General features: G+C 43.5%; 1 protein-coding gene across 1 annotated transcript; it reads left to right on the top strand.

Annotated features, from left to right (window-relative positions):
* Window positions 1–65: 65 nt before the first annotated feature.
* Window positions 66–27,782, top strand: cand1 (cullin-associated and neddylation-dissociated 1). The gene is made up of 26 exons (XM_061959744.1): window positions 66–364; window positions 8,660–8,735; window positions 10,386–10,453; window positions 10,519–10,673; window positions 10,745–10,868; window positions 14,997–15,084; window positions 15,154–15,322; window positions 15,401–15,506; window positions 15,564–15,709; window positions 15,770–15,921; window positions 15,983–16,123; window positions 18,376–18,517; window positions 18,586–18,794; window positions 18,864–19,032; window positions 19,112–19,201; window positions 19,280–19,433; window positions 19,498–19,735; window positions 19,800–19,988; window positions 20,058–20,201; window positions 20,267–20,402; window positions 20,483–20,659; window positions 20,747–20,842; window positions 20,920–21,089; window positions 21,168–21,332; window positions 21,408–21,515; window positions 26,783–27,782. The coding sequence occupies exons 1-26, from the start codon at window positions 297–299 to the stop codon at window positions 27,005–27,007; spliced, it is 3,705 nt and encodes a 1,234-aa protein (XP_061815728.1). The 5' UTR covers window positions 66–296; the 3' UTR covers window positions 27,008–27,782.
* Window positions 27,783–27,912: the final 130 nt, after the last annotated feature.

Here is a 27,912-nt window from a genome sequence, read left to right as displayed (position 1 = left end):
TCCAGCTGGGGGGGGGGTGACCTCTGACCCCGCCGCGTCCAGTTCCGCTAGCCCCGCCCCTTTGCGGCCAGACGGGAGCTCCATTCAAACACACTAAACTCCGCGGCCCGGCATGACACAGTCTCTGTAGAGGAAAGCTGGCAGCAGCAGCAGGAAGCACACAAGCAGAACCTCGCACAGTTCGGGAGCTCTAGGCAGAAGGACAGACGGAAGACGGACGCGGAACAGTCAGTCAGCCGCCGGAACACAAGTCAGCGCAGTCAGCTAGCAGGAGGCTAACGGCTAACAGCACCGACATGGCGAGCGCCTCGTACCACATCTCCAACCTGCTGGAGAAAATGACCTCCAGTGACAAGGATTTCAGGTAATGTTCGATTCTAATTGTCGTCTTCGCTACAGAGGAGCCATGTTTTAGTGGTTGTGTGCTCGGGCGACGACCAGCCGCTGCTGTGTAAGGGCCCGGGCTAGCACGCTAGCTGTTAGCCTGCCACCTGTCTGATCGTCGTCGCGTCGTTAGCCAGCCCAGCAGCTGCATAAACTCCTTTTTTTCCACGCTGTTTGGCGAGCGTACGTGTACATATTTATATTTAGTGTCGGGTCGATGGCCGACGTCATTTTAGTGAGTAGCCCGCTGCTCCTTAAGCAGTTAGCTGCCGTGCTAGCTGCTTCACTAGCGGTTGCATTTCCGAAATTGTCATGCTGCAAGCTAGCTTGCTGCCAGTAGACGCGTGCGTGTGATATTAGTGGTGCACGTCTGTCCCGGGGAGCCAAGTCTGCTCCTAAAGTAGCGAGCTGACATTTATGTCACTTTGCACTCGGCCGCCATAAGAAAAAAGACGATTAGCGGGGACGAGCTAGCTCAGCTCTGGCATGTTTGTTGACATGGGAGGAAAAGCAGCGTTCAAAGTGTCGCTGTCATGCTTTGGAGCTCACAATGACGACACAAAAGCGATCTAAACTGTCCCAGGTAAACAACAACAATTGTGTCAAACAGCCTCGGTGTTCAATACTTTGTGTAGTGAATACCGATGTTGTTACAGTACCTCTATGCAGTGTATGATGATGATGTAACTAAGTGCATTAAAATGGTCCAACAAGTCCCTCCTTCTGTAACTCGGGCTATTTGCGCTGTCATTTTGAAACTGAAAATAATTACACAATCTGCTTCTTTGAGATGTTGATGTCATTGACATACCGTATTTTCCGCACTATAAGCCGCCCCGGGTTATTAGCCGCACCTTCAATGAATGGCATATTTCAAAACTTTGTCCACCTATAAGCCGCCCCGGACTATAAGCCGCGCCTACGCTGCGCTAAAGGGAATGTCAAAAAAACAGTCAGATAGGTCAGTCAAACTTTAATAATATATTAAAAACCAGCGTTCTAACAACTCTGTCCCAAAATGTACGCAAATGTGCAATCACAAACATAGTAAAATTCAAAATAGTGCAGAGCAATAGCAACATAATGTTGCTCGAACGTTAATGTCACAACACACAAAATAAACATAACGCTCACTTTCTGAAGTTATTCTTCATTCATAAATCCCTCGAATTATTCTCCTTCGTTGTCCGAATTGAAAAGTTGGGCGAATGTGGGATCCAAAATGGATCTCGCTGTCTCCCTGTCTTAGTGAAGGTGTGTTCGCCTTCGGTCATCCATTGTTCCCACGCAGTTAGCAGTCTAGCTTCGAATGCCCTGTTGACACCAATATCCAGCGGCTGGAGGTCTTTTGTCAATCCACCCGGAATGACGGCGAGTATTGAATTAAGCGCGTAAGCGTGTCTCTTAATGTGATGTTATGAGCTAGCAAATATAACAACTACACTACCCAGCATGCAACGATAGTGACGAGCATGCGCGGTAGCCCTGAGAAGCGTTGTTGTATGTGCTGGCAGTTAGAATGTGGTTATGAGCACGCTGTGAGTAAACGTTGAGAACTCAGTTAACACGCCTCGTCTGCATTATTTATAATTAGACAGACAACACACTTAATAGGAGCCATTTTGGGGTCTTTACATAAACACACAAATGGAAATGAAACGTCACATATCCCAGCATGCACCGCGCGCTTCTTCTACGGGGAAAAAAGATGGCGGCTGTTTACCGTAGTTGCGGTCTAGCTTGGAATGCCCTGTTGACACCAATATCTAGCGGCTGGAGGTCTTTTGTCAATCCACCCGGAATGACGGCGAGTAGTGAATTAAGCGCGTAAGCGTGTCTCTTAATGTGATGTTATGAGCTAGCAAATATAACAACTACACTACCCAGCATGCAACGATAGTGACGAGCATGCGCGGTAGCCCTGAGAAGCGTTGTTGTATGCTGGCAGTTAGAATGTGGTTATGAGCACGCTGTGAGTAAACGTTGAGAACTCAGTTAACACGCCTCGTCTGCATTATTTATAATTAGACAGACAACACACTTAATAGGAGCCATTTTGGGGTCTTTACATAAACACACAAATGGAAATGAAACGTCACATATCCCAGCATGCACCGCGCGCTTCTTCTACGGGGAAAAAAGATGGCGGCTGTTTACCGAAGTTGCGAGACCGAAACTTTATGAAAATGAATCTTAATATTTATCCATATATAAAGCGCACCGGGTTATAAGGCGCACTGTCAGCTTTTGAGAAAATTTGTGGTTTTTAGGTGCGCCTTATAGTGCGGAAAATACGGTACATACTCAAGTTGTTCACAGTCAATGAGGGCCGTGATATGACAGGTCAGGGGTTCTCCAAGTCGTCACCAAGTTGAATCAATTTAAGTGGATCCCGACTTAAACAAGTTGAAAAACTTATTCAGGTGTTACCATTTAGTGGTCAATTGTACGGAATATGTACTTCACTGTGCAACGTACTAATAAAAGTCTCAATCAATCAATCAATTCCACCTTAGAAAATACTCTCCAGGTACCACCGTAATGACCAATACTGAATTAAAGTAGCGTAGTAGGCCTAAGTAGGGCTGGGCGATTTGGCCTTTTTTTAATATCGAAATATTTTAAAGGCCTACTGAAATGCGATTTTCTTACCGTATTTTCCGCACTATAAGGCGCACCGGATTATTAGCCGCACCTTCAATGAATTGCATATTTCATAACTTTGTCCACCAATAAGCCGCCCCGGATTATAAGCCGCGCCTACGCTGCGCTAAAGGGAATGTCAAAAAAACAGTCAGATAGTTCAGTCAAACTTTAATAATATATTGAAAACCAGCGTTCTAACAACTCTGTCCCAAAATGTACGCAAATGTGCAATCACAAACATAGTAAAATTCAAAATGGTGTAGAGCAATAGCAACATAATGTTGCTCGAACGTTAATGTCACAACACACAAAATAAACATAGCGCTCACCTTCTGAAGTTATTCTTCATTCGTAAATCCTTCGAATTCTTCGTCTTCGGTGTCCGAATTGAAAAGTTGCGCAAGCGTGGGATCCAAAATGGCCGGTTCCGTCTCGTCGAAGTCATCGGAGTCAGTGTCGCTGTTGTTGTCCAGTAGTTCTGTGAATCCTGCCTTCCGGAAAGCTCGGACCACAGTTGTGACCGAAATATCTGCCCAGGCATTTACGATCCACTGGCAAATGTTGGCGTATGTCGTCCGGCGCTGTCTGCCTGTTTTAGTGAAGGTGTGTTCGCCTTCGGTCATCCATTGTTCCCACGCCGTTCGCAGTCGTGATTTGAATGCCCTGTTGACACCAATATCCAGCGGTTGGAGTTCTTTGGTTAATCCACCCGGAATGACGGCGAGTGTTGTATTTGTGTGCTTCACTTGTTTTTTGACACCATCTGTGATGTGGGCGCGCATAGAGTCGTATATCAACATGGACGGAGCTGTGTGAAAAAAGCCACCCGGCCTCTTCGCGTAAACTTCCCTTAACCACTCGCTCATCTTTTCTTCATCCATCCATCCCTTCGAGTTAGCTTTTATGATGACGCCGGCTGGAAAGGTCTCTTTTGGCAAGGTCTTCCTTTTGAATATCACCATGGGAGGAAGTTTCTGGCCATTAGCATGGCAAGCTAGAACCACAGTGAAGGACGACTTCTCATTCCCTGTGGTGCGAATATTCACCGTACGTGCATTTTGTAGTCTGGTCTTTACAGATGTAAACACACAAAGGAAATGAAACGAAATATCCGCGCGCTTCTTTTTCTTCCGGGGGCGGGTGGTAGCTTATAGTAGAAGAAGAAGCGCTTCCTGTTCTATGGGGGCGGGTGCTTACCTTGGCGGTTGCTTGCGTAGAAGAAGAAGCGCTTCCTGTTCTACCGGGAAAAAAGATGGCGGCTGTTTACCGAAGTTGCGAGATCGAAACTTTATGAAAATGAATCTTAATATTAATCCATATATAAAGCGCACCGGGTTATAAGGCGCACTGTCAGCTTTTGAGAAAATTTGTGGTTTTTAGGTGCGCCTTATAGTGCGGAAAATACGGTACTCAAGTTGTTCACAGTCAATGAGGGCCGTGATATGACAGGTCAGGGGTTCTCCAAGTCGTCACCAAGTTGAATCAATTTAAGTGGACCCCGACTTAAACAAGTTGAAAAACTTATTCAGGTGTTACCATTTAGTGGTCAATTGTACGGAATATGTACTTCACTGTGCAACCTACTAATAAAAGTCTCAATCAATCAATCAATTCCACCTTAGAAAATACTCTCCAGGTACCACCGTAATGACCAATACTGAATTAAAGTAGCGTAGTAGGCCTAAGTAGGGCTGGGCGATTTGGCCTTTTTTTAATATCGCAATATTTTAAAGGCCTACTGAAATGCGATTTTCTTATTCAAACGGGGATAGCAGGTCCATTCTATGTGTCATACTTGATCGTTTCGCGATATTGCCATATTTTTGCTGAAAGGATTTCGTAGAGAACATCGACGATAAAGTTCGCAACTTTTGGTCGCTGATAAAAAAGTCTTGCCTGTACCGGAAGTAACAGACGAGTAGCGTGACGTCACAGGTTGTGGAGCTCCTCACTTCTGCACATTGTTTACAATCATGGCCACCAGCAGCGAGAGCGATTTGGACCGAGAAAGCGACGATTTCCCCATTAATTTGAGCGAGGATGAAAGATTTGTGGATGAGGAAAGTGAGAGTGAAGGACTAGAGGGCAGTGGGAGCGATTCACATAGGGAAGATGCTGTGAGAGGCGGGTGGGACCTGATATTCAGCTGGGAATGACTAAAACAGTAAATAAACACAAGACATATATATACTCTATTAGCCACAACACAACCAGGTTTATATTTAATATGCCACAAATTAATCCCGCACGACAAACACCTCCCCCCTCCCGTCCATATAACCCGCCAATACAACTAATTCACCTGCACAACACACTCAATCCCACAGCCCAAAGTACCGTTCACCTCCCCAAAGTTCATACAGCATATATACTCTATTAGCCACAACACAACCAAGTTTATATTTAATATGCCACAAATTAATCCCGCATGACAAACACCTCCCCCCTCCCGTCCATATAACCCGCCAATACAACTCAAACACCTGCACAACACACTCAATCCCACAGCCCAAAGTACCGTTCACCTCCCCAAAGTTCATACAGCACATATATTTCCCCAAAGTTGAGTACGTGACATGCACATAGCGGCACGCACGTACGGGTGGGCAAGCAATCAAATGTTTGGAAGCAGCAGCTGCAGTTCTCCACAGGCCAATGGTAAAGCTTGACTGTCATCTTCCGGGAATGTAAACAATGAAACACCGGCTGTGTTTGTGTTGCTGCAGCCGCCCGCAATACACCGCTTCCCACCTACAGCTTTCTTCTTTGCTGTCTCCATTGTTCATTGAACAAATTGAAAAAGATTCACCAACACAGATGTCCAGAATACTGTGGAATTTTGCGATGAAAACAGACGACTTAATAGCTGGCCACCATGCTGTCCCAAAATGTCCTCTACAATCCGTGACGTCACGCGCCGGCGTCATCATACCGAGACATTTTCAGCAGGATATTTCGCGCAAAATTTAAAATTGCACTTTAGTAAGCTAACCCGGTCGTATTGGCATTTGTTGCAATGTTAAGATTTCATCATTGACATATAAACTATCAGACTGCGTGGTCGGTAGTAGTGGGTTTCAGTAGGCCTTTAAGGCCATATCGCGATACACAATATATATCTCGATATTTTGCCTTAGCCTTGAATGAACACTTGATGCATATAATCACAGCAGTATGATGATTCTATGTGTCTACATTAAAACATTCTTCTTCATACTGCATTAATATATGTTTCTTTTAAACTTTCATGCAGAGAAGGAAATCACAACTAAAAAAATCACTTTTTTTCATACGGTGTTGATCTGGAAATGTTTGCCTCGGCATTTTGATGGTGTGGACGTGTGGCACCGAATGGAGATATTGACGTGCGGAGTAAGCCCTCTTCCTTGTCTAGCGGGTGACTTTTCAAATGATGCTACATATTAGCAGTGTAGCCGAGTGTCCTGGGTTCGCCTATACAGTGTACTTATCTAATAAAATAATAAACGAGAGACATTAGAGCAGGATCGGTAGCCACCGCTTCTTTAATGTCAACATCACACACCTCCTTCCACAACCACACACACCCTACGTCACAGCCTTACGGCAACAACTCTGGAGGGACAAAACTCTTCCTCCTTACCTAACACACTCTGGTAACTTGGGACACCCTGAACTGTTTGTTACAGCAGTAATGGAATGGGCGGCGTGGCGAAGTTGGTAGAGTGGCTGTGTCAGCAATCGGAGGGTTGCTGGTTACTGGGGTTCAATCCCCACCTTCTAACATCCTAGTCAAGTCCGTTGTGTCCTTGGGCAAGACACTTCACTCTTGCTCCTGATGGGTGCTGTTTAGCACCTTGCATGGCAGCTCCCGCCATCAGTGTGTGAATGTGTGTGTATGTGTGTGTGAATGTGGAAATACTGTCAAAGCGCTTTGAGTACCTTGAAGGTAGAAAAGCGCTATACAAGTATAACTCATTTATCATTTATTTATAATGCTACTTTTTATAGCAACGCTTTTGCCCCACACTTGACAAACTACGGTTGTCTGTTCGACATATTCCCACTTGAAGCCAAACCACCGCCAGACGATGGACCCCTTGCTGTTTTTCTTAGGAATGAATTATTCCTCCATTTGTTACCAGATTCGCACCTTCTTTCTTTTTTATTAGCGCTCGCACCGCTCCGCTAGCATTACAGCTAACGTTAGCCATGCTGCTTCCTCTCTGCTCGTGGAAGGCGTATACGTATGTAAGAAGGTGCGCTTGTCTGTCTGTGAGAAGGACAGACAAGACAGAGTGGGAAGAGCTTGTAGTGTAATGTCCGCAGCTACAAGCAACTGCGTGAGAACGTATACTCTCTATCACGATATAGTCATTTTGTATATCGCATAGAGACAAACCCGCGATATATCGCATATATCGATATATCGCCCAGCCCTAGGCCTAAGTATTCATTAAAGCTCTGTTAGACAGGCCTCCTCTCTTCCTGCTTTTAAATCGCTCTTAAAAACACACTTTTATTCCATGGCCTTTAACACTCTGTGATCTCCATCCTGCTATGGCGTCCCATAATACACTTGCTGTGAACCTGTTTCTATGTTTTATTTATTTATTCATTTTTTATCGTGCTCTGTTTGTGTTGTGTTTGCTGGTTTTTCTTGTGTTGTCTTTTAACCTGCCTATTGTACAGCACTTTGGCTACCCCTGTGGTAAATTTTAAATGTGCTTTATAAATAAAGTTGATTTGATTTGAACTAGTTGGTTTTATTAAACAAGCATATTTAATATTTGTAGCCACTGTAACATTACACACAGTCTGGACAGTGACACTGTGTTGCAGTAACATCTGCGGTTTCTTGTTGTCCATTGGGTTGGCTTTTTTCTTGCCCTGGTGTGGGATCTGGGGTGGGGATGTCGTTGTGGCTTGTGCAGCCCTTTGAGACACTTGTAATTGAGGGCTATATAAATTAACTTCGATTCATTGTTTGAATATTTAGTTAAGTGATTATTTGAGTTTGAGTTTATTTCGAACATGCAAGCATACAACATGATACATCACAATTTCCAGTTTCTCTTTTCAACATGTTCGAAAAGGAGTAGGAAAAAGCAGAGCTTATTTAGTCCTACCCCTTTTCTTTTACATAACAGTTGCTAAAACGTTTGTTCACTTCCTGTTCTCAATTTATTCACAATATACTGCATAAGTAATCACAATAAAAATAAATAAATAAGTAATACTCGGTGAAGTAAGTTACATTTCATATGATTAGATGAGTAAGATTATTTTGAGAATGAATGAATGGATGGATGAAATAAATTCAGAATGTTTATCATGGTTCTTCTTCTTTGTACTTTGTAAACACTTAAAGTTTGAAGAGTTTCTTGAAGTGGATCATATTAGTACATTGTTTGAATGCTTTGCTTAATCCGTTCCATAATTTAATTCCACATAGGGAATAAGCGGTAGAAAATGGATGGATGGATACATATATACTGAAGTATTTGGTGTACTACTAGATGGAGCTCGTGTACCAAAGTTTGAGAACTGTGTTAGGTTATGATGTATTTATGTATGTGAAGCAGTTGTGATTTAAAGTATTAATGGACAAAAACATTGTACTGACATGTTTATAAACGTGTGTGCGCAGATTCATGGCCACTAACGACCTGATGACAGAACTCCAAAAAGACTCCATCAAACTGGACGACGACAGCGAGCGAAAGGTAAGTTTACGCACATCAGCAGAGGTGGTAAGTAAAACGCTACATTTACTCTGTTGCATTTAACTTAAGTAACTTTTTGGATAAATTGTACTTGTCAGAGTAGTTTTAATGTAACGTACTTTTACTTTATTTTACTTTAATATTTTTGTGACAAAGAAACTTTTACTCTGTTACATTGAGTTTCATTCCGATCAATAATTTATTTATATCACAATTATTTTAAATCGCCAATTATTTTAAGTCGCCACCTCATCTGCGATGAGGTGGCGACTTGTCCAGGGTGTACCCCGCCTTCCGCCCGATTGTAGCTGAGATAGGCTCCAGCGCCCCCCGCGACCCGAAGGGATTAAGCGGTAGAAAATGGATGGATGGATGGATTTTAAATCTATTAAGTCTTGCAAAGACGTATTTGTCAGCGAGCCTTCTTCCGGCAGGCACTGTCACATGATTCTTTCTCCAATCCAATGTAAGCATTAGTGACGTTTGATTCCATTTCTCCAATCAAACGGAGCCTTGCAGTCACATGACTCTGTTTGACCAATTTAACTTAAACACAAGTGACGCTTCACTCCATCCCGCTAATCAAATGCAGCCTGACATTCTACCGGGCGAATAACAAGCCGGTGGTGAGGGACTGTTTATATGCCAAACAAGCACAAATTAAAGATAGAGAAGCTGAAATAGGTCAGTATTTTTAAATTATTGATAAAATAGAAACCGACTGGTTTAATAAGTGTCAGAATGTTCCCAAAGAAGACACTTTAATTACGCGACATGACACCAGCACATCCCGGCTGTTTGAGACCACTGGTAAACAGACATCTCCTAAAACAGTGAACTGACAGTGAACTTTGTTTATGTCTCTGATGATCTGAACAACCACAAGTGTCATTTAAACACATTAAAACATTACCAACAATTCCAAATGTCAGTGGAAATTTGTACTTATCTGTTAGATCCGGAGCTTGAAAGTTACTAGCTCTAGCTTATTAGCATGTAGCACTATTTTCTTCTACTGTATTTACGTTACCACATAACTAACAAACTGAAATGACCACACTCTCCCCCTGGTGTACGAGAGGCACACTGTATGGGCAACAGTCACATTAGAGATAAGAGCATGCAAACTAAACCTTCACATGTATGTGTGAAAATTAAAGAAACTGAATTATTTGACAAATCAGACAAATTTAGTACATAAACACGTACTGACTGTAAATAGTGACAGACCAGGCAGCAAAAAAATCTTTAATAATTACTTAAAAATAACATTTATATCATGTGCTGTCATCTGTGTCAGTAAAAATGTTCACATTTCAGCCTACAAGAATTACTCCTCCAACTAGAGAAAACATGTTGCAGTAAATTGCATATGATTTTTATGTTTTACACACACACACGCACGCACGCACACAAAATGACTACAAGAACCTTTTAAAAATAGCTACTAAAAATCTAAAGTTACTCAATATTGAGTCGTTTTTTCACGCATTACTTACTTACTCAAGTAATTATTTTGATGACTACTTTTACTCGAGCCTTATTATTCTCAATTTACGGTACATTTTTGGGTACTCTCCCCACCTCTGCATATCAGTATGCTGCTGTATACAAAATAATTATGATGATAATGATGAGTGTGATTGACAGGTGGTGAGGATGATTCTTAAACTGTTGGAGGACAAGAATGGAGAAGTTCAGAACCTGGCCGTCAAATGGTAAACCCAGACAACATTGTGTGATCATGATTGATTTATGACGGTTTTTAAATGTGTGTTGTTAGCTTGGGCCCGCTGGTAAGCAAGGTGAAGGAGTACCAAGTGGAGACTATCGTGGACACACTCTGCACCAACATGCTGTCAGACAAAGAGCAGCTAAGGGACATCTCGTCCATCGGCCTCAAAACTGTCATTGGAGAGCTGCCGCCCGCCTCCAGCGGTTAGATATCACCTTCTAGTCCTCGCATCATGGTCAAGGTGGCTTTCGCATGACTCCTCCAATTGTTTCAGGCTCCGCCTTGGCCGCCAGCGTTTGCAAGAAGATAACGGGTCGTCTGACCAGCGCCATCGCCAAACAAGAAGACGTCTCGGTACAGCTGGAGGCGCTGGACATTATGGCTGACATGCTGTGCAGGTAGGAATAGGCGATATTGCGTAACATTCTTTTAGCGCCAAATAAATTGCCTCCTGCAATAACGATATTATTCATCACAATATATTATTTGGTATGTAAACGATGATAAACCATTTCAAAACGGGGTACAAAGACTCCTAATTTTGCTGCTGGCGTATACAGTAACATATCGCGTAATTTCCAGTTGTATTATTTTGTCAAAACAATAATCTATTTGCTATTTTACTGTTTAGGGTTTCCCCTAAACTGCCAAGATACCTGTGGTGGTGGGGGCGTGGTCACTATGACATCAATTTGCTATGATGTGATTTTATTTAAAAAGGTCCCAAAAATGTATACATACATTTAAAACAAACTTGTTTTTATTAATTAGTATTAACATATTTTTTTATCGTTTTGCTATATTTTCAGTTGTTGCTGCTTTTCGTATAAGGTACTTTGTTGAAATTTTTTCAAGTGTTTACAGACTTTTAATGACTTTTAAAAAAAATTAAAACTAGAAAAAAATCTAGCATTTCTTTTGGTGTTATTATAAAATGTACTCGTGTTTAGAGAGTCTACTTCTGTCCCTCGATGTTCCTGACTAAAGAGGCTGAAGCGAGCATGACGTCACACTTGCTTTGCGCTGTTGCTCTGTTGGACATTCTATTTTTAAAACATGCCACTGTCTTAATATTTGCACATTTTGTAGATGGCTGTCTACGTGGGTTTATCTGCAGTATATATATATATATATATATATATATATAAATCACATCCACGTCGCAGACATGCTGACAACACTCCAGACAATGGCGTGCATCTTGTTTAAATCCGGTTTTGGCAGCGCGGTTTTCTGTGATCAGTCTTTTTTTCGGTGGTCAAGTTTTCGGTACATCACTTGTCAATAGTGCTTAAATAATATGCTATATATATCCATCCATCCATCCATCTTCCTCCGCTTATCCGAGGTCGGGTCGCGGGGGCAGCAGCCTAAGCAGGGAAGCCCAGACTTCCCTCTCCCCAGCCACTTCGTCCAGCTCTTCCTGTGGGACCCCGAGGCGTTCCCAGGCCAGCCGGGAGACATAGTCTTCCCAACGTGTCCTGGGTCTTCCCTGCGGCCTCCTACCGGTCGGACGTGCCCTAAACACCTCCCTAGGGAGGCGTTCGGGTGGCATCCTGACCAGATGCCCGAACCACCTCACCAGCTAATGTTAATGTTTTATGTTCGTGTGGTTTGGATTTGATGTCAGTTTTCCCCATCTTTACAAACACACCGTCCGTGCCTGAGAGGTAATTGGCGGAGAATGAGGAAGTGTTGTTGTGTGTCCGGCAGGGAAACGAAGATTCAAGGAGACGAATGTGTTTTTTGTGTGACTTTGTGAAGGCAACAATATATTATATTTATTTACTATGTTTTCAAGTTTAAAAAAGCCCTTATTTTCAAGGTGTTTGTCATAAAAACGCTGTGGCGGCGCACCACATTCAATTACATTAAGGGGAAATCCTGTTATATTTTGATAAAGACGGGGAAAAGCGCTATTTGTAAACGGCGTGTGCGACAGCAACAAACATGGCAGCTAGACGCAAGGTTAAATAATGAAATGCATCCTTAACCTTATCAATAGTGCGCAAATAATAGACTATATATATCAATTCATACTGTAATGATGTGTACTGTTTGTGTAGTTTGGATTTGCTGTCAGTTTTACCCTTGTTTACAAACACACTGTCCGTACCTGAAATGTGATTGGCGGAGAGTAACAAAGTGTTGTTGTGTGTCGGGGAAAGCAAAAATTCACGGAGACAAAAGTGTTTTTGTGGGAAACCTGTCGCAATTGTACCGCTGTTTGTTGTCATAGAATTGGTAATGAAAGTTAAAAATAGCGTCAGACTTTGTGTGATTTCTTTTGGGGGCTACAATATATTATATTACTTTAATTTCAATTACATGAAGGGGAAACCCTGATGATAATATCTGCTTACCTTCTGTTGTAACATGGTTATATATAGTCTTCTGTTAAAATATTGGTGCCACCACGGCGGACTCTTTCTGTTTCTATTGTATAGGAGTCAATATGTCAGTTTCTACCGCTGGCAAATCCTGGCGCACAGTGCTGCCATTCCGGCGCCGTACTGCATTCCTGTGCAAAATATACGAAGAGCTTCTTTTTTGCTGGTCGCCGCACCATGATGGATCCATTAAGCAAAAATCTGCTTGTGTGGGACAGGACGTCTTGACTTGCACAACCACAAAGTTTACTTTAAAAAAAATACTCTGTGTTTAAGCCGGATTGTAATTTACACTTTGAAACGTCCTAAAGGGCTGGGATGGACCTGAAGTCACCTTTGAAAGGTTTTCAGACATATTTTACCTGGTTAACACAAATCAATGAGGAATTGCTGATTTCTGAGGTCCTAAATCAAATAATCATATTACAAGCATATCCTGGACAGCTATTTGGGGGCTTCTGTCAATTACCAGCTGATAAATGAGGAGTGGTTAGTGGGAGTTGAATGGTGTGTGTGCAAAACTGATCACCAGGGATGTTGTTAATGTTGTTGTTGCTTGCTACAAATGGGAAAAAATGTTGTCGTTCTGCAAGGCAAAACTGTCATCTTTTTCACGAGTCAAGTCAGTGCCATCATTGACGCCCGCGGGTGGGTATTGATGGATGGCAAAGCTTGAGACGTTCTGCTGTGTTGGTGTTCAGCAGCCGTTAGGGCTGGATAATTATACAAATTTTGATTTTACTTTTGATAATAGCTTTTCATGATGATAAAAATATTATAATTGACAAAAACGATTAATGGGACGCGCAACGCGCATGCAAATTCATGAGCTTGTGATGGTGAAACAGATTAGGAGCGAATGAGTTGGGGAAAAAAGCACGTCTACTAAAATGTTTGATTCTCACCATCGTTGCTTTATTTCTTTTGAAACAACGCACTTATGCCTAGTCCATTATCACTAAACTCACCAAAAAATAAAGCATATAATTTCCGCGTTCACGTAACCGCGGACAAAATCGTAGAATTTGCCAATAAAATTAAATTCGCTGTTAAACGCAGATTATGGACATAAATGTGACCGAAATGATGTCATTGTGAGGGAAAGTAATGTGTCCGACATTACTTTACATTACTAACCTATTCAACCCCGAAACACAAACCGCCCCGTGCTGAAGTAAACAATGTCGAGACGGCCACTTTAAACACAGACTAAACTATGATGCTAAGGCTATTAAGAACAATCCATACACCTACAACACATCTCCTCTGCTTGTGTTGTTGTGAACAACATAGTTAATGTAAGATGACTGTACAAACAGGACAGCCGTAGCCACGCTTGCGCTTTTTTTTCGCGCCTCATGCTGCCGCAAAACCTATCAAGCTCAGAACAGCCGCACATTCCTTCTTCACAATAACAGAACTGTGCCCAACATCCATCTACAAATCCCCTGTGCCGTTTGATGCTCACTGTGCAGCAGTCGTTACACATCCAGTGGAAATCCGGGGTAACAATATCAATTTTATATTAAAATGATTTACTAATGGCTTTGATTTAAATCATTTGGTATTTGCCTGTAAACTCCACCTGTGTCAGCGGACTGATTTCATTAGTTTGTAAACAATAACAAAAACGACAAAAGTTTTTGTGTTAATAAAAAAAATCGATCTATTTACTAGCATTGACCATATACTGATACTAACTATACTTGGTACCATCTTTGTTTACATTCAAGAGCTGTAGCTTGCGATTAGCATATTCCCGGACTGTGTGTAGTGCAGCATGTTTAGCTAGTCCTCCAGGGATGGTACTTGCAAGAAACTTAGTTTATTTTCCGCAATGGAAGTGAGGATTGCTGACTTAGTGGCTTTGCACTGTGGGCACAGCTTGTTAGCGAGGACGCTACATTGAGTTAAGAGACGTGTTTGTTTGCTTGTTGCTGTCAAATTCTCAGGACAGCTAAAATGTGTCAACATGCATTATCACAATAAAAATAGTATTAAAAGTTCAATTGTTGGTCAAATTCATATCATTCATATTGTTTATCGTCTATATGCAGCCCTATGTGCAGGAAACTGCGCTTACATGGACGACAGGCATTGTCAAAGCTTTAATGTGATGTGCGGTGGTCTTTTCAGACAAGGGGGTCTGCTGGTCAACTTCCACCCTTCCATCCTCAGCTGCCTCCTCCCTCAGCTCACCTCCCCCAGGCTAGCCGTTAGGAAGGTAAAGTCCCAACCGCTCCCATCAACATTTTGTTTGTTTCGCCGCGATAACGCTGCTGGGCTCATGCAGAGGACCATCATGGCATTGGGACACCTGGTCATGTCCTGCGGGAACCTTGTCTTCATCGACCTGATTGAGCACCTGCTGAGCGAGCTGGGCCGCAACGACAACATGTCCACCACCAGGACGTACATCCAGTGCACCGCCGCCATCAGCAGACAGGCGGGACACAGAATTGGTGCGAGCGCACATCCTCACGTTCCAACCTCTCCCTGTCCTGACATGGACTCACAAGTAGGCTTGTTTGTCCCCTCAGGTGAATACCTGGAGAAGATCATCCCGCTGGTGGTAAAGTTCTGCAACGTGGACGACGACGAGCTGCGAGAATACTGCATCCAGGCCTTCGAGTCCTTTGTCAGGAGGTAGGAACAACTTTAAAAGCTGTAAGAACTGGTTTGACATGTCCTGTCCTTCTCCAGGTGTCCCAAAGAAGTTTACTCTCACGTTCCCACCGTCATCTCCATCTGCCTGCGCTACTTGACCTACGACCCCAACTACAACTTTGACGATGAGGACGAGGACGACAATGCCATGGATGCCGAGCAGAATGATGAAGACTACCAAGGTAGGTGTCTTGTCTTCTTGTCCTTTGGAGGACTTCTGATCATGTCTGTCCTCTATCCAGGCAGCGACGATGAGTATAGCGACGACGATGACATGAGCTGGAAGGTTCGGCGGGCGGCGGCCAAGTGTCTGGACGCTGTCGTCTCCACACGTCATGAGATGCTGCCTGAGTTTTACCGCTCTGTGTCCCCCGCCCTCGTCTGCCGCTTCAAGGTAGAGCCTCCCTCATCCTCCCTCCCCCAACTCCCCATCCTCTTACTTGTGTGTTTTCTAGGAGAGGGAAGAGAACGTCAAGGCAGACGTCTTCCACGCCTACCTGTCACTGCTCAAGCAGACCAGACCAGCCCAAAGCTGGTTGACTGACCCAGATGCCATGGAGCAGGGGGACACGCCCCTCACCATGCTGCAGAGTCAGGTGACCTATACCCTCGCTCGCGTCAAAAGAAATAACTTAAATCAGGGATTTGGAGCTCGTTTTTTACTGTCTCTCTTTCGCTGCATATTGTAAAAATAGAAATCATTGAATATTAATTAGATATATTATTAGATATTACACTAATTCGCAATGTCAGCTATAAGACAAAGTAGGAATGGACTTTATGGCCTAAAACCTATATCGCAATTTGTATTGCAGCTTCGTACAATAACTATATATTGAATTTAAGTATTTATTTCAAACCTGCACAGTACAACAACACATTTTTTTAAATCTTGGCAGAGACATTTGTGCAAGGCTTGAAAAGGGGTTGGATGAAGCAGATGCTTAAAATATCCCAACCCCTCTCACTCATTCCACATTTAACATAAACAATATAATACAAGAACAATACCATACAAGAAAAACTCCTGTACACTAACAATACAATAGTACCACTGTTAGTATGAGACAAGACAAGTTGAGACAAAACACACACACACACACAGGCCCAAACACTCTCTGACCATACACCTCTCTCCCATCGCTTTGTGCTGAGGGCATCACTCTCTTTCCTCCTCGTACTTCTTTTTTAAACAGTGTTTTGAATTGAATCATTTTAGAACACGTTTTTAATTTGTCCCCTAAATTGTTCCACAGAGTGACTCCACGCACTGAAATGCACATTAATTTTAAAGTTGTTCTAAATTTAGGCAAATATAATTTTTTGTTTCCTCTTAGACTGTAACTATGATGAGCATCTCTATCCTGGAATAGGTTCTGTATATGGGATGGTAGAGAGTTTTGGGATGCCCTAAACATAATTTGAGCAGTTTTAAAGTTGATCACATCGTGCAGTTTAAGTTGCTTTAACTCCATGAATAGTGGATTTGAATGATGTCTGTAGTGAACCTTGGATACAATCCTAATGGCCTTTTTCTGCAGAGTGACTAAAGTCTGTAGATGGGATTTATAACAATTTCCCCAGACTTCAACACAATAGTTTAAATACGACATAATAAATTAATGATACAATAACAGCAGAGCATTGGTGTTCAATAAATGACATGATCTCCTCATCATTCCAACACATTTAGCAACTTTTGTCCTCAGGTAACTTATATATATATATATATATATATATATATATATATATATATATATATATATATATGTATGTATATATATTTGGCAAATAAATAATGAAAGCATTTTACAACCGGTTATAAAGGCTCCTAATATGGATGCAGACATGCGGAAACATATTGCGTCATTTCTGGTTTCTGGTTATAGTATTTTGTTGAAACAATTTTTTATCTACTTGCTAATCTACTGGTAATTTTAGCTTACTTTATGTTGTATCATGGTTCTATCTACACTTCTGTTAAATATAATAACCACTCATTCTCTGTTTGAATACTTTACTATGTTTGGGCGATATTACTAATGTGGGTATCGATCCAATATTAAGTAGTTACAAGAGCTGTATTGGTCTTATCAATGTTCATACTTTAAATTTTCTCGATCAGGAAATGATTCAATTCTGATCACAACTGTAATCTGACAAACACACAGTATGGTGCAGTATTAAAAACACAGCATGGTGGAGTATAATTATGTATTAATATTTAAATTACTTCCTTACTCCCTTACGTTCCAAAAGTACAATAAAGTCAGTGGTGCCGAATAACTAAACAAAAGCAGAGTTAATAAACAGTATCGACCATTTTCTGATACTATATTGTGCTTGGTATTGTTTGTCTACTTGTAGCGATCCTGTTTATGTTAAAGAGCTCTAGCTTAGCCGTTAGCTATGCTTTTTGTGTATCCTATGATGTGTAATGTAGTATGTTTAATTATTCCTTGTCCTGTAGTCATCCAGTGATGGTACCTGTAAGAAACAGTTTATTAGCTGCCATGGAGGCAAAGATCAGTGATTTAGAAGCTGCGCTGTGGAGGGATGTTACAGTACATGCTACATTTTGCTTGTCACTGTGGGAAACAGCTAAAATGTGTCATCAGTAATAATTATCGCAATATGACAATGGTTTTAAAAACTCTTATCGTCAGCCAAATTTATATAATTTATTTTGTCTATATTGTGCAACCCTAACACAAAGCTAAGAGTTTATGTTCATTTGATTTTAGCGTTGTTATTGCATCAAAGCGGCTCATTTATTATTCCGTATGCAATCCTCACTGCAACATGCACTTCAAAGTGTCATTAGAAGTTGACGTGTTGCCCCTTGCAGGTGGCCATGATTGTCAAAGCTCTGCACAAGCAGCTGAAGGAGAAAAGTGTGAAAACTCGCCAGTGTTGCTTCAACATGTTGACTGAGCTGGTCAACGTCCTCCCAGGAGCGCTCACTCAGCACATCCCTGTGCTGGTGCCGGGTACGTGTCACATGACCTCGTGCATGGTCACGCCATGGAACGGTGACGTGACACCTGGTGTCTTCCAGGAATCATCTTCTCCCTCAACGACAAGTCCAGCAGCTCCAACCTGAAGATCGATGCCTTGGCGTGCCTCCATGTCATTATGGTCACGCACCCCGCCCACGCCTTCCATGCTCACGTCCCTGCCCTGGTTCCGCCCGTGGTGGCGTGCGTGGGAGACCCCTTCTATAAGATCACTTCAGAGGCTCTTCTGGTCACTCAGCAGCTGGTCAAGGTGACACTCATATTCATCTCGTCCTGTCATCTGTCTTGTCACCGCTGGACTTTTTCTGCTCTTTGATAGGTCATCAGACCACTAGACAGCCAATCAGAGGGTTCTGACAGCTTTGACCCCGCCCCCTACATCAATGACCTGTTCAGCTGTACAATCAGACGCCTTAAAGCTGCAGACATCGACCAGGAGGTCAAAGAGCGTGCCATCTCCTGCATGGGTCAGATTATCTGTAACCTAGGTAAGCAGCGCCTATCTCCCATCTTGATCTTTTGAAAACCGTTTCCTGATTGACTGTTTGTTCTTGTCTGGTTGCCTAGGTGACCGCCTCCCTGCTGAACTTCACGGAACACTCTTGATATTTTTGGAGCGTCTTAAGAACGAAATCACACGGCTAACCACAGTCAAAGGTGAAGAGGCTCAATGATTATTCATTAACATGCAAATGAACAAACTTTTTATTTGTTTTTTGTTGTTATTTTTTTAAGCCCTGACGCTAATCGCTGGTTCACCACTCAAAATTGACTTGAGACCCGTTCTCCCTGACGCCATCCCCATCCTGGCCTCCTTTCTGCGTAAGAACCAGCGGGCGCTGAAATTGTGCACGCTAGCGGCTCTCGATATTCTACTCAGGAACTACAGGTACTGCCCACTGCTTAGCCACGCCCACCGCCCACTGCTAAACCCTTTGACTTTGTGTTGTCAGCTCCGCCGTGACGCCCGTCATGGTGGATGCCGTCTTGGCCGAGCTGCCGCCTCTTATCTCAGAGAGCGACATGCATGTGTCCCAGATGGCGCTCAGCTTCCTGTCCACGCTGGCCGTGACGCACCCCTCGCTGCTGGGCCAGCTGAGCGGCGGCAACATCCTGCAGCAGCTCATCACGCTGGTCCGATCACCTTTGCTGCAGGGCGGCGCGCTCTCCGCCATGTTGGACTTCTACCAGGTACGAGCGTCGTCAGCACGATGCATGGAGACGCATGCCTAACATTGCACGTGTGTGCTGGCAGGCGCTGGTGTCCACAGACACGCCGGGTCTGGGTTACATGGACCTGCTGAGGATGCTGACCGGTCCAGTTTACTCCCAGAGTGCCGCGCTCCCGCACAAGCAGGCATACTGCTCCATTGCCAAATGTGTGGCCGCTCTCACGCGGGCGTGTCCCGCCGAGGGGCCCGCCGTAGTCGGACAGTTCATCCAGGTAAGCGACTCTTCCTGAAGCCCCGCCCACATCAGTGTGGTCCCACGTCAGTTGTTTGCTGTGCATTAGGATGTGAAGAACAGTCGCTCCACGGACTCCATCAGGCTCTTGGCTCTGCTCTCATTGGGGGAGGTGGGACATCACGTGGACCTCAGTAGCCAACCAGAGCTCAAGACGGTCATCCTGGAGGCCTTCTCGTCCTCCAGTGAAGAGGTAACGTCTACTCTGTCTTTCCTGTGTAGCTCACCGCTGACTTTGCCCCTCCCCATCTGTTTCAGGTCAAGTCGGCGGCGTCGTACGCCCTAGGCAGTATCGCTGTGGGGAACCTTCCAGAATATCTTCCGTTTGTCCTGCAGGAGATCTCATCGTCTAAACGACAGTACCTTCTGCTGCACTCGCTCAAAGAGATCATCAGTGAGAGCGCCCACCTGTGCGTGTGTGTGAGTTTACATCTGTGCGTATGCGCACTTTGACGCTGTGGTGTGTGTGTTGAGGTTCTGCGTCGGTGTCTGGCCTGAAGCCGTACGTGGAGTCGGTGTGGACGTTGCTGCTCAAACACTGCGAGTGTCAGGAGGAGGGAACCAGGAATGTGGTGGCCGAGTGTTTGGGCAAACTGACGCTCATCAACCCTGAGACGCTGCTGCCTCGCCTCAAAGGATACCTGTTGTCAGGTAAACACAAAACCCCCGATCCCCCCATCTTGACTGCTCACTGACTTGTACGTGCGCGTGTGTGTGTGTGTGTGTGTGTGTGCGCAGGCTCGTCGTACGCCAGAAGTTCTGTGGTCACAGCAGTCAAGTTCACCATCTCAGACCAGCCGCAGCCTATAGACCCTCTGCTGAAGAACTGCATAGGTGCGTGTTGTCATGGAGACAAGGTTGTGCTTTTGCATGCTAGCAGCTGAATTGACTGATTGGCCGCTTCCTGTCAGGTGATTTCCTGAAGACGCTGGAGGATCCGGACCTGAACGTACGCCGGGTGGCCTTGGTAACGTTTAACTCTGCGGCCCACAACAAGCCCAGTCTGATCAGAGAGCTGCTGGACTCTGTTTTGCCACAACTCTACAACGAGACCAAAGTCCGCAAGGAGCTGATTCGCGAGGTGATGATGATGATGATGATGATAATGATTATAATTATAATTATATGAGGGTCGTTAGATTAACATGAGTATGCTCAGGTGGAGATGGGCCCGTTCAAGCATACGGTGGATGACGGCTTGGACCTACGTAAGGCCGCATTCGAGTGCATGTACACTCTACTTGACAGCTGCCTGGACCGCATCGACATCTTCACCTTCCTCAACCACGTGGAGGACGGCCTCAAGGACCACTACGACATCAAGGTGCAGCCTTTACTTCTTTAGAGAGCCCCGAAGCTCATCAGACCACCTTGTACTGATGTCATCCCTGTCTCCTAGATGCTCACTTTTCTCATGCTGGCCAGACTGTCGTCTCTCTGTCCCAGCGCCGTCCTGCAGAGGCTGGACAGACTGGTGGAGCCCCTCAGAGCCACATGCACCACCAAGGTACACACTTGCTTCAAAATATGCTTGTGGAGATTGCAATTGAAATACAAGCAGAGAACCTACCTCATTGGCATCTCTTTGAATTGAAGTTTTATGCCGTGTAAACATGCACTTCCATACAAGCTGACATATTGTTTTTTTGTTAGTTTTATTGATTTTCATGATTGCAAATCAACAGTCAATTAATTATGGCGTGTACTAGACAAACATCAAGTACAAATATACCGTATTTTCCGCACCATAAGGCGCCCTGGGTTAAAAGCCGCGCCTTCAATGAACGGCATATTTCAAAACTTTGTCCACCTATAAGCCGCCCGGTGTTGTAAGCCGCATCTAACTGCGCTAAAGGAATGTCAAAAAAACAGTCAGATAGGTCAGTCAAACTTTAATAATATATTAAAAACCAGCGTTCTAACAACTCTGTTCACTCCCAAAATGTACGCAAATGTGCAATCACAAACATACGTATATCAACATGGACAGAGCTGCGTGAAAAAAGCCACCCGGCCTCTTCGCGTAAACTTAAACTTACCTTAACCACTCGCTCATCTTTTCTTCATCCGTCCCTTCGAGTTAGCTTTTTATGATGACGCCGGCTGGAAAGGTCTCTTTTGGCAAGGTCTTCCTTTTGAATATCACCATGGGTGGAAGTTTCTGGCCATTAGCATGGCAAGCTAGAACCACAGTGAAGGATGACTTCTCATTCCCTGTGGTGCGAATATTCACCGTACGTGCTCCCGTTGTATCCACAGTGCGTTTCACAGGAATATCAGTTGCTGTGAAATAGTAATCCGTGTGCGGATGGAGAGATTGCGTCTTTTCATGAACCGGATCCCTGACGCTTAGTAGGAGCCATTTTGTGGTCTTTACAGATGTAAACACACAAAGGAAATGAAACGTACGGTATATCCGCGCGCTTTTTCTTCTTCTACACGGGCGGGTGGTTGCTTACAGTAGAAGAAGAAGCGCTTCCTGTTCTATGGGGGCGGGTGCTTACCTTGGCGGTTGCTTGCGTAGAAGAAGAAGCGCTTCCTGTTCTACCGGGAAAAAAGATGGCGGCTGTTTACCGAAGTTGCGAGATCGAAACTTTATGAAAATGAATCGTAATATTAATCCATATATAAAGCACACCGGGTTAAAAGCCGCACTGTCAGCTTTTGAGTAAATTTGTGGTTTTTAGGTGCGGCTAATAGTGCGGAAAATACGGTGTGTGTGTGTGTGTGTGTGTGTGTGTGTGTGTGTGTGTGTGTGTGTGTGTGTGTGTGTGTGTGTGTGTGTGTGTGTGTGTGTGTGTGTGTGTGTGTGTGTGTGTGTGTGTGTGTGTGTGTGTGTGTGTGTGTGTGTGTGTGTGTGTGTGTGTGTGTGTGTGTGTGTGTGTGTGTGTGTGTGTGTGTGTGTAATAATAATAATAATAATAATAATAATAATAATAATAAATTCACTGAAAATGTGACCAAATCTGCTGGGTCAAAAGTATACATACAGCAGCATACATTATCAATGTCGGTGATGTAGAAAAGTTACAATCAAATGAAATTAGCTTCATGGCATGGCCTCTTAACTTAATGTGAGTGATTATGATTGACAACACCTGTTGACTTCTCTGAGCCCATTTAAATAGGGCTCATGTGATGCAGTCATTAGACTCGGTTACAAACTCGACAATGGGAAAGTCAAAGGAAGTCAGCACAGATCTGAATTGACTTAAACAAGTCAGGAAAGTCACTTGGAGCCATTTCAAAGCAGCTTAAGGTCCCAAGAGCAACTGTGCAGACAATTGTTCGTAAGTATAAATTGCATGGCACAGTTTTGTCACTGCCACGATCAGGAAGAAAACGCAGAGCTGAGAGAAAATTGGTCAGAATGATCAAGAGTCAACCGAGAACCACCAAAAAGCAGGTCTGCAATGAATTGGAAGCTGCTGGAACACAGGTGTCAGTGTACACAGTCAAGCCTGTTTTGCATGGCCTTGGACTGAGAGGCTACCATGCAAGAAGGAAGCCTTTGCTCCAGAAGCGACACCTTAAGGCTCGTCTAAAGTTTGCTGCTGATCACATGGACAAAGATAAGACCTTCTGGAGGAAAGTTCTGTGGTCAGATGAAACAAAAATTGAGCTGTTTGGCCACAATACCCAGCAATATGTTTGGAGGAGGAGAGGCCTTTAATCCCAGGAACACCACACCTACCGTCAAGCGTGGTGCTTGTAGTATTATGCTCTTGGCCTGTTTTGCTGCCAATGGAACTGGTGCTTTACAGAGAGTAAATGGGACAATGAAAAAGGAGGATTACCTCCAAATTATTCAGGACAACCTAAAATCATCAGCCCGGAGGTTGGGTCTTGGGCGCAGTTGGGTGCGCCCATGATAGGACAATGACCCCAAACACATGTCAAAAGTGGTAAAGGAATGGCTAAATCAGGCTAGAATTAAAGTTTTAGAATGGCCTTCCCAAAGTCCTGACTTAAACCCCATTGAGAACATGTGGACAATGCTGAAGAAAAAGTCCATGTCAGAAAACCAACAACTTTAACTGAACTGCACCAATTTTGTCAAGAGGAGTGGTCAAAAATTCAACCAGAAGCTTGCCAGAAGCTTGTGGATGGCTACCAAAAGCGCCTTATTGCAGTGAAACTTACCAAGGGACATGTAACCAAATATTAACATTGCTGTATGTATACTTTTGACCCAGCAGATTTGGTCACATTTTCAGTAGACCAATAATAAATTCATAAAAGAACCAAACTTCATGAATGTTTTTTTGTGACAAACAAGTATGTGCTCCAATCACTCTATCACAAAAAAAAAATAGCGTCAGATTTACCGCCCATCCGAGCACCCACTGGCAGAAATGTGGATCGGCGCCTATGCTATAGACTATAGTGGGTGCAAGTGCAAGCTATCCAAGTAGCATGTGGTTGAATGACTTGAATAACCCGAATAACTTTGCACGACTACTTTCGCGTGGTTACTATCCATCCATCCATCCATTTTCTACCGCTTATTCCCTTTTTGGGGTCGCGGGGGGCGCTGGAGCCTATCTCAGCTACAATCGGGCGGAAGGCGGGGTACACCCTGGACAAGTCGCCACCTCATCGCAGGGCCAACACAGATAGACAGACAACATTCACACTCACATTCACACACTAGGGCCAATTTAGTGTTGCCAATCAACTTATCCCCAGGTGCATGTCTTTGGAAGTGGGAGGAAGCCGGAGTACCCGGAGGGAACCCACGCAGTCACGGGGAGGACATGCAAACTCCACACAGAAAGATCCCGAGCCCGGGATTGAACCCAAGACTACTCAGGACCTTCGTATTGTGAGGCAGATGCACTAACCCCTCTGCCACCGTGAAGCCGCGTGGTTACTAATGAAAGGCTAATTGAACACGACAGCTCGGATAGCATTGTTAGTTTTCAACACATTTTGGCGCAATTTGATGACTTTGCGGGAGTGAGAGAACACATCCTGGTTATCATAATGAATAACATTTATTTTACTAACATAACTTTTGCGTTTACATTTGATAATAGATGACTTACCTCGCCTCTGGACGTCCCTCAATCGGATGCTTTCTCGCTGCAGCATCGAACTTGTGCTATTGTGGTATGCGAGCTCCACTTTGCAATGTTCGCATACTACTGCGTTTTCCTTCGATTTTAGTGTGAAGTGTTCCAACACCTTAGACAACTTTTGTCGCTTCTTAATTCCCTCGTTTTGCTACGGCTCTTGTCCACTGCTTTCTGCGGCGTCTGCCATTGCGTGTTATGTTGGCGAAAAAGTTTACTAAACTCAAGCGTATTTAAAGGAGCAGTGTTGTGCAGTGCAGGGGGCGTAAGATCTGACGCTGTGCAATACCTAAACAGTCCGTGCGAAATGTGAGCTTTGACTACTAAACGAGGCAAAGTGGCGTAAAAAAACCAACTAAACTTAATGACGCCTCCAGGCAGCAAAAATTCCTTGAATATATTTTGTAATCGAATTACTCGAGGAATCGTTTCAGCTCTAATGCATATATGTGTATGTATATGCACATATATATGTGTATGTATGTATGTATATGCACATATATATGTATGTATGTATATGCATATATATATGTATGTATGTATATGCATATATATGTATCTATATGTGCATGTATATGCATATATATGTATGTATGTATATGCATATATATATGTATGTATATGCGTATGTATAAATATGTATGTATATGCGTATGTATATGCATGTATATGTATATGTATGTGTATGTATATGCATATATATGCATACGCATATATGTATATGCACATATACAGTATACATATGTGTATATATGCATCTATATGCATGTATATATACACATATGTGTGTATATATATGTGCATATATATGTACAGTATATATGCATATATATGTATACATATGTACATGCATATGCATGTACATATATATGCATATATGTATATGCATATATAGGCATATGTATATGCATATATATATGTACGTATATGCATATATGCATGTATATGTATATGCATATATGCATGTATATGTATGTGTGTATATATATATATATATATATATATATATATATATATATATATAGGGACGGCGTGGCGCAGTGGAAGAATGGCCGTGCGCGACCCGAGGGTCCCTGGTTCAATCCCCACCTTGTACCAACCTCGTCATGTTCGTTGTGTCCTGAGCAAGACACTTCACCCTTGCTCCTGATGGGTGCTGGTTAGCGCCTTGCATGGCAGCTCCCTCCATCAGTGTGTGAATGTGTGTGTGAATGGGTAAATGTGGAAGTAGTGTCAAAGCGCTTTGAGTACCTTGAAGGTAGAAAAGCGCTATACAAGTACAACCCATTTATCATTTATTTATATATGTATGTATGTATGTACGTACGTATGCATATGTATGTACGTACGTACGTACGTATGCATATATATATATATGTATGTATGCATATGTATGTATGCGCATTTATATACACACACAGCTAAAAAAAAAAGTTAGAATGCTGACAGTTTTCAATTGTCAAGTAACAAAATATTTGACGCTGAGCTGTCCATCCATCCCTTCCATTTTCTACTGCTTATATCTGCAAAATTAGCAAAAAAGCTAGAATGCCAATATTAGAATGCTAACAATTGTTCTACTAGCCATTAAAAAAATAGCTTTGGACAGCCCGGTCTAGATGATGCGCTTGTATTACAATAGAAAACATCCTTTTAATCTTTCTTATCTGTGAGTTTGGTTGCTGTGCCATGTGTTCAGGTGAAGGCCAACTCTGTGAAGCAAGAGTTTGAGAAGCAGGACGAGCTGAAGCGCTCAGCAATGCGAGCTGTCGTGGCGCTATTGACAATCCCCGAGGCCGAGAAGTCGCCGCTCATGTCCGAGTTCCAGTCGCAGATCTCGTCCAATCAGGAGCTGGCCGCCATCTTTGACTCCATCCAGAGGGACTCCAGCTCGGCCAACATGGAGTCAATGGACACCAGCTAAAGACGCAAGTTCCCGCAATGCAACACGGCACCAACACCCCAGCTGCTGGAGCGCTAACCCCGCAGCATGTTTCCATGACAACAGGACACACGCACACACTCGTAGTGACACACCCTTTTTTCCTAGCGATCGGTCGTTCCCATGATGCATTGCACTGACAAGAGCGGCCCCCACACGGACAAAACGGATGAAGACAAAGAACAAGTAAAAAAAAATGTTAATTGAGAAGATTGGAAGCTCCTCCCACTTCCTGTTTGTTTTGTTCTGGTGAGTTGTTTTCATTGTGGCTTTTCTTTTTGGTTCTTTTGGCAACTGGAGAACAGCTGCTGTGACCTGATTGGCCGCTGATGGCTGATTGACAGTTGGCGTGTTACAAACTGATTAATGCCTGAGGACTTTTAGTTTTTTCTCTCTTGGATGGCGGCGACGGCAGCCAGCGGGAAACTTGTGAGGCGGGCGGTTCTCTTTTTGGACCAATCGGCTACGTTTTCCTCTGATTCAACAAACTCGCCCTCAACCCCGCCGCTCCTGGGAAGTAGGGAAGGAAGGATTGTTGGATCTGACTGGATCCTTCTGATCACCACAATAACGTTGTTGTCAAAGTAGGCAAACATGAATCAAATATTTGATCCCGTTTGCTGATCAAACTGGGACTGGTGTGCTTGAGACTGGTTTGAACTGGTGACATTGCTTGTCATCTGGTCCAGTTTGACCTCCACAGTCTGCTCTTACTGATCGCCCAAAAGAAATAAAGGTCCATTTCTGCCTGCCTTCATCCTGACTCCTCCTTTTATAGTTTTACATGAATAAACATTACTTGTACCTCTCATCAAAACCGCTGCCTTCCTCCTATCTTTGTCATCAATGTTCATGTCTGCTTTAATCTGATCGACTGCGGTTCTAAG

Source organism: Nerophis lumbriciformis, linkage group LG05 (assembly GCF_033978685.3).
Source record: "Nerophis lumbriciformis linkage group LG05, RoL_Nlum_v2.1, whole genome shotgun sequence".
Taxonomy (NCBI): domain Eukaryota; kingdom Metazoa; phylum Chordata; class Actinopteri; order Syngnathiformes; family Syngnathidae; genus Nerophis; species Nerophis lumbriciformis.
Note: the sequence above shows the minus strand (reverse complement) of the source record. Positions and strands in the feature narration are given on the sequence as shown.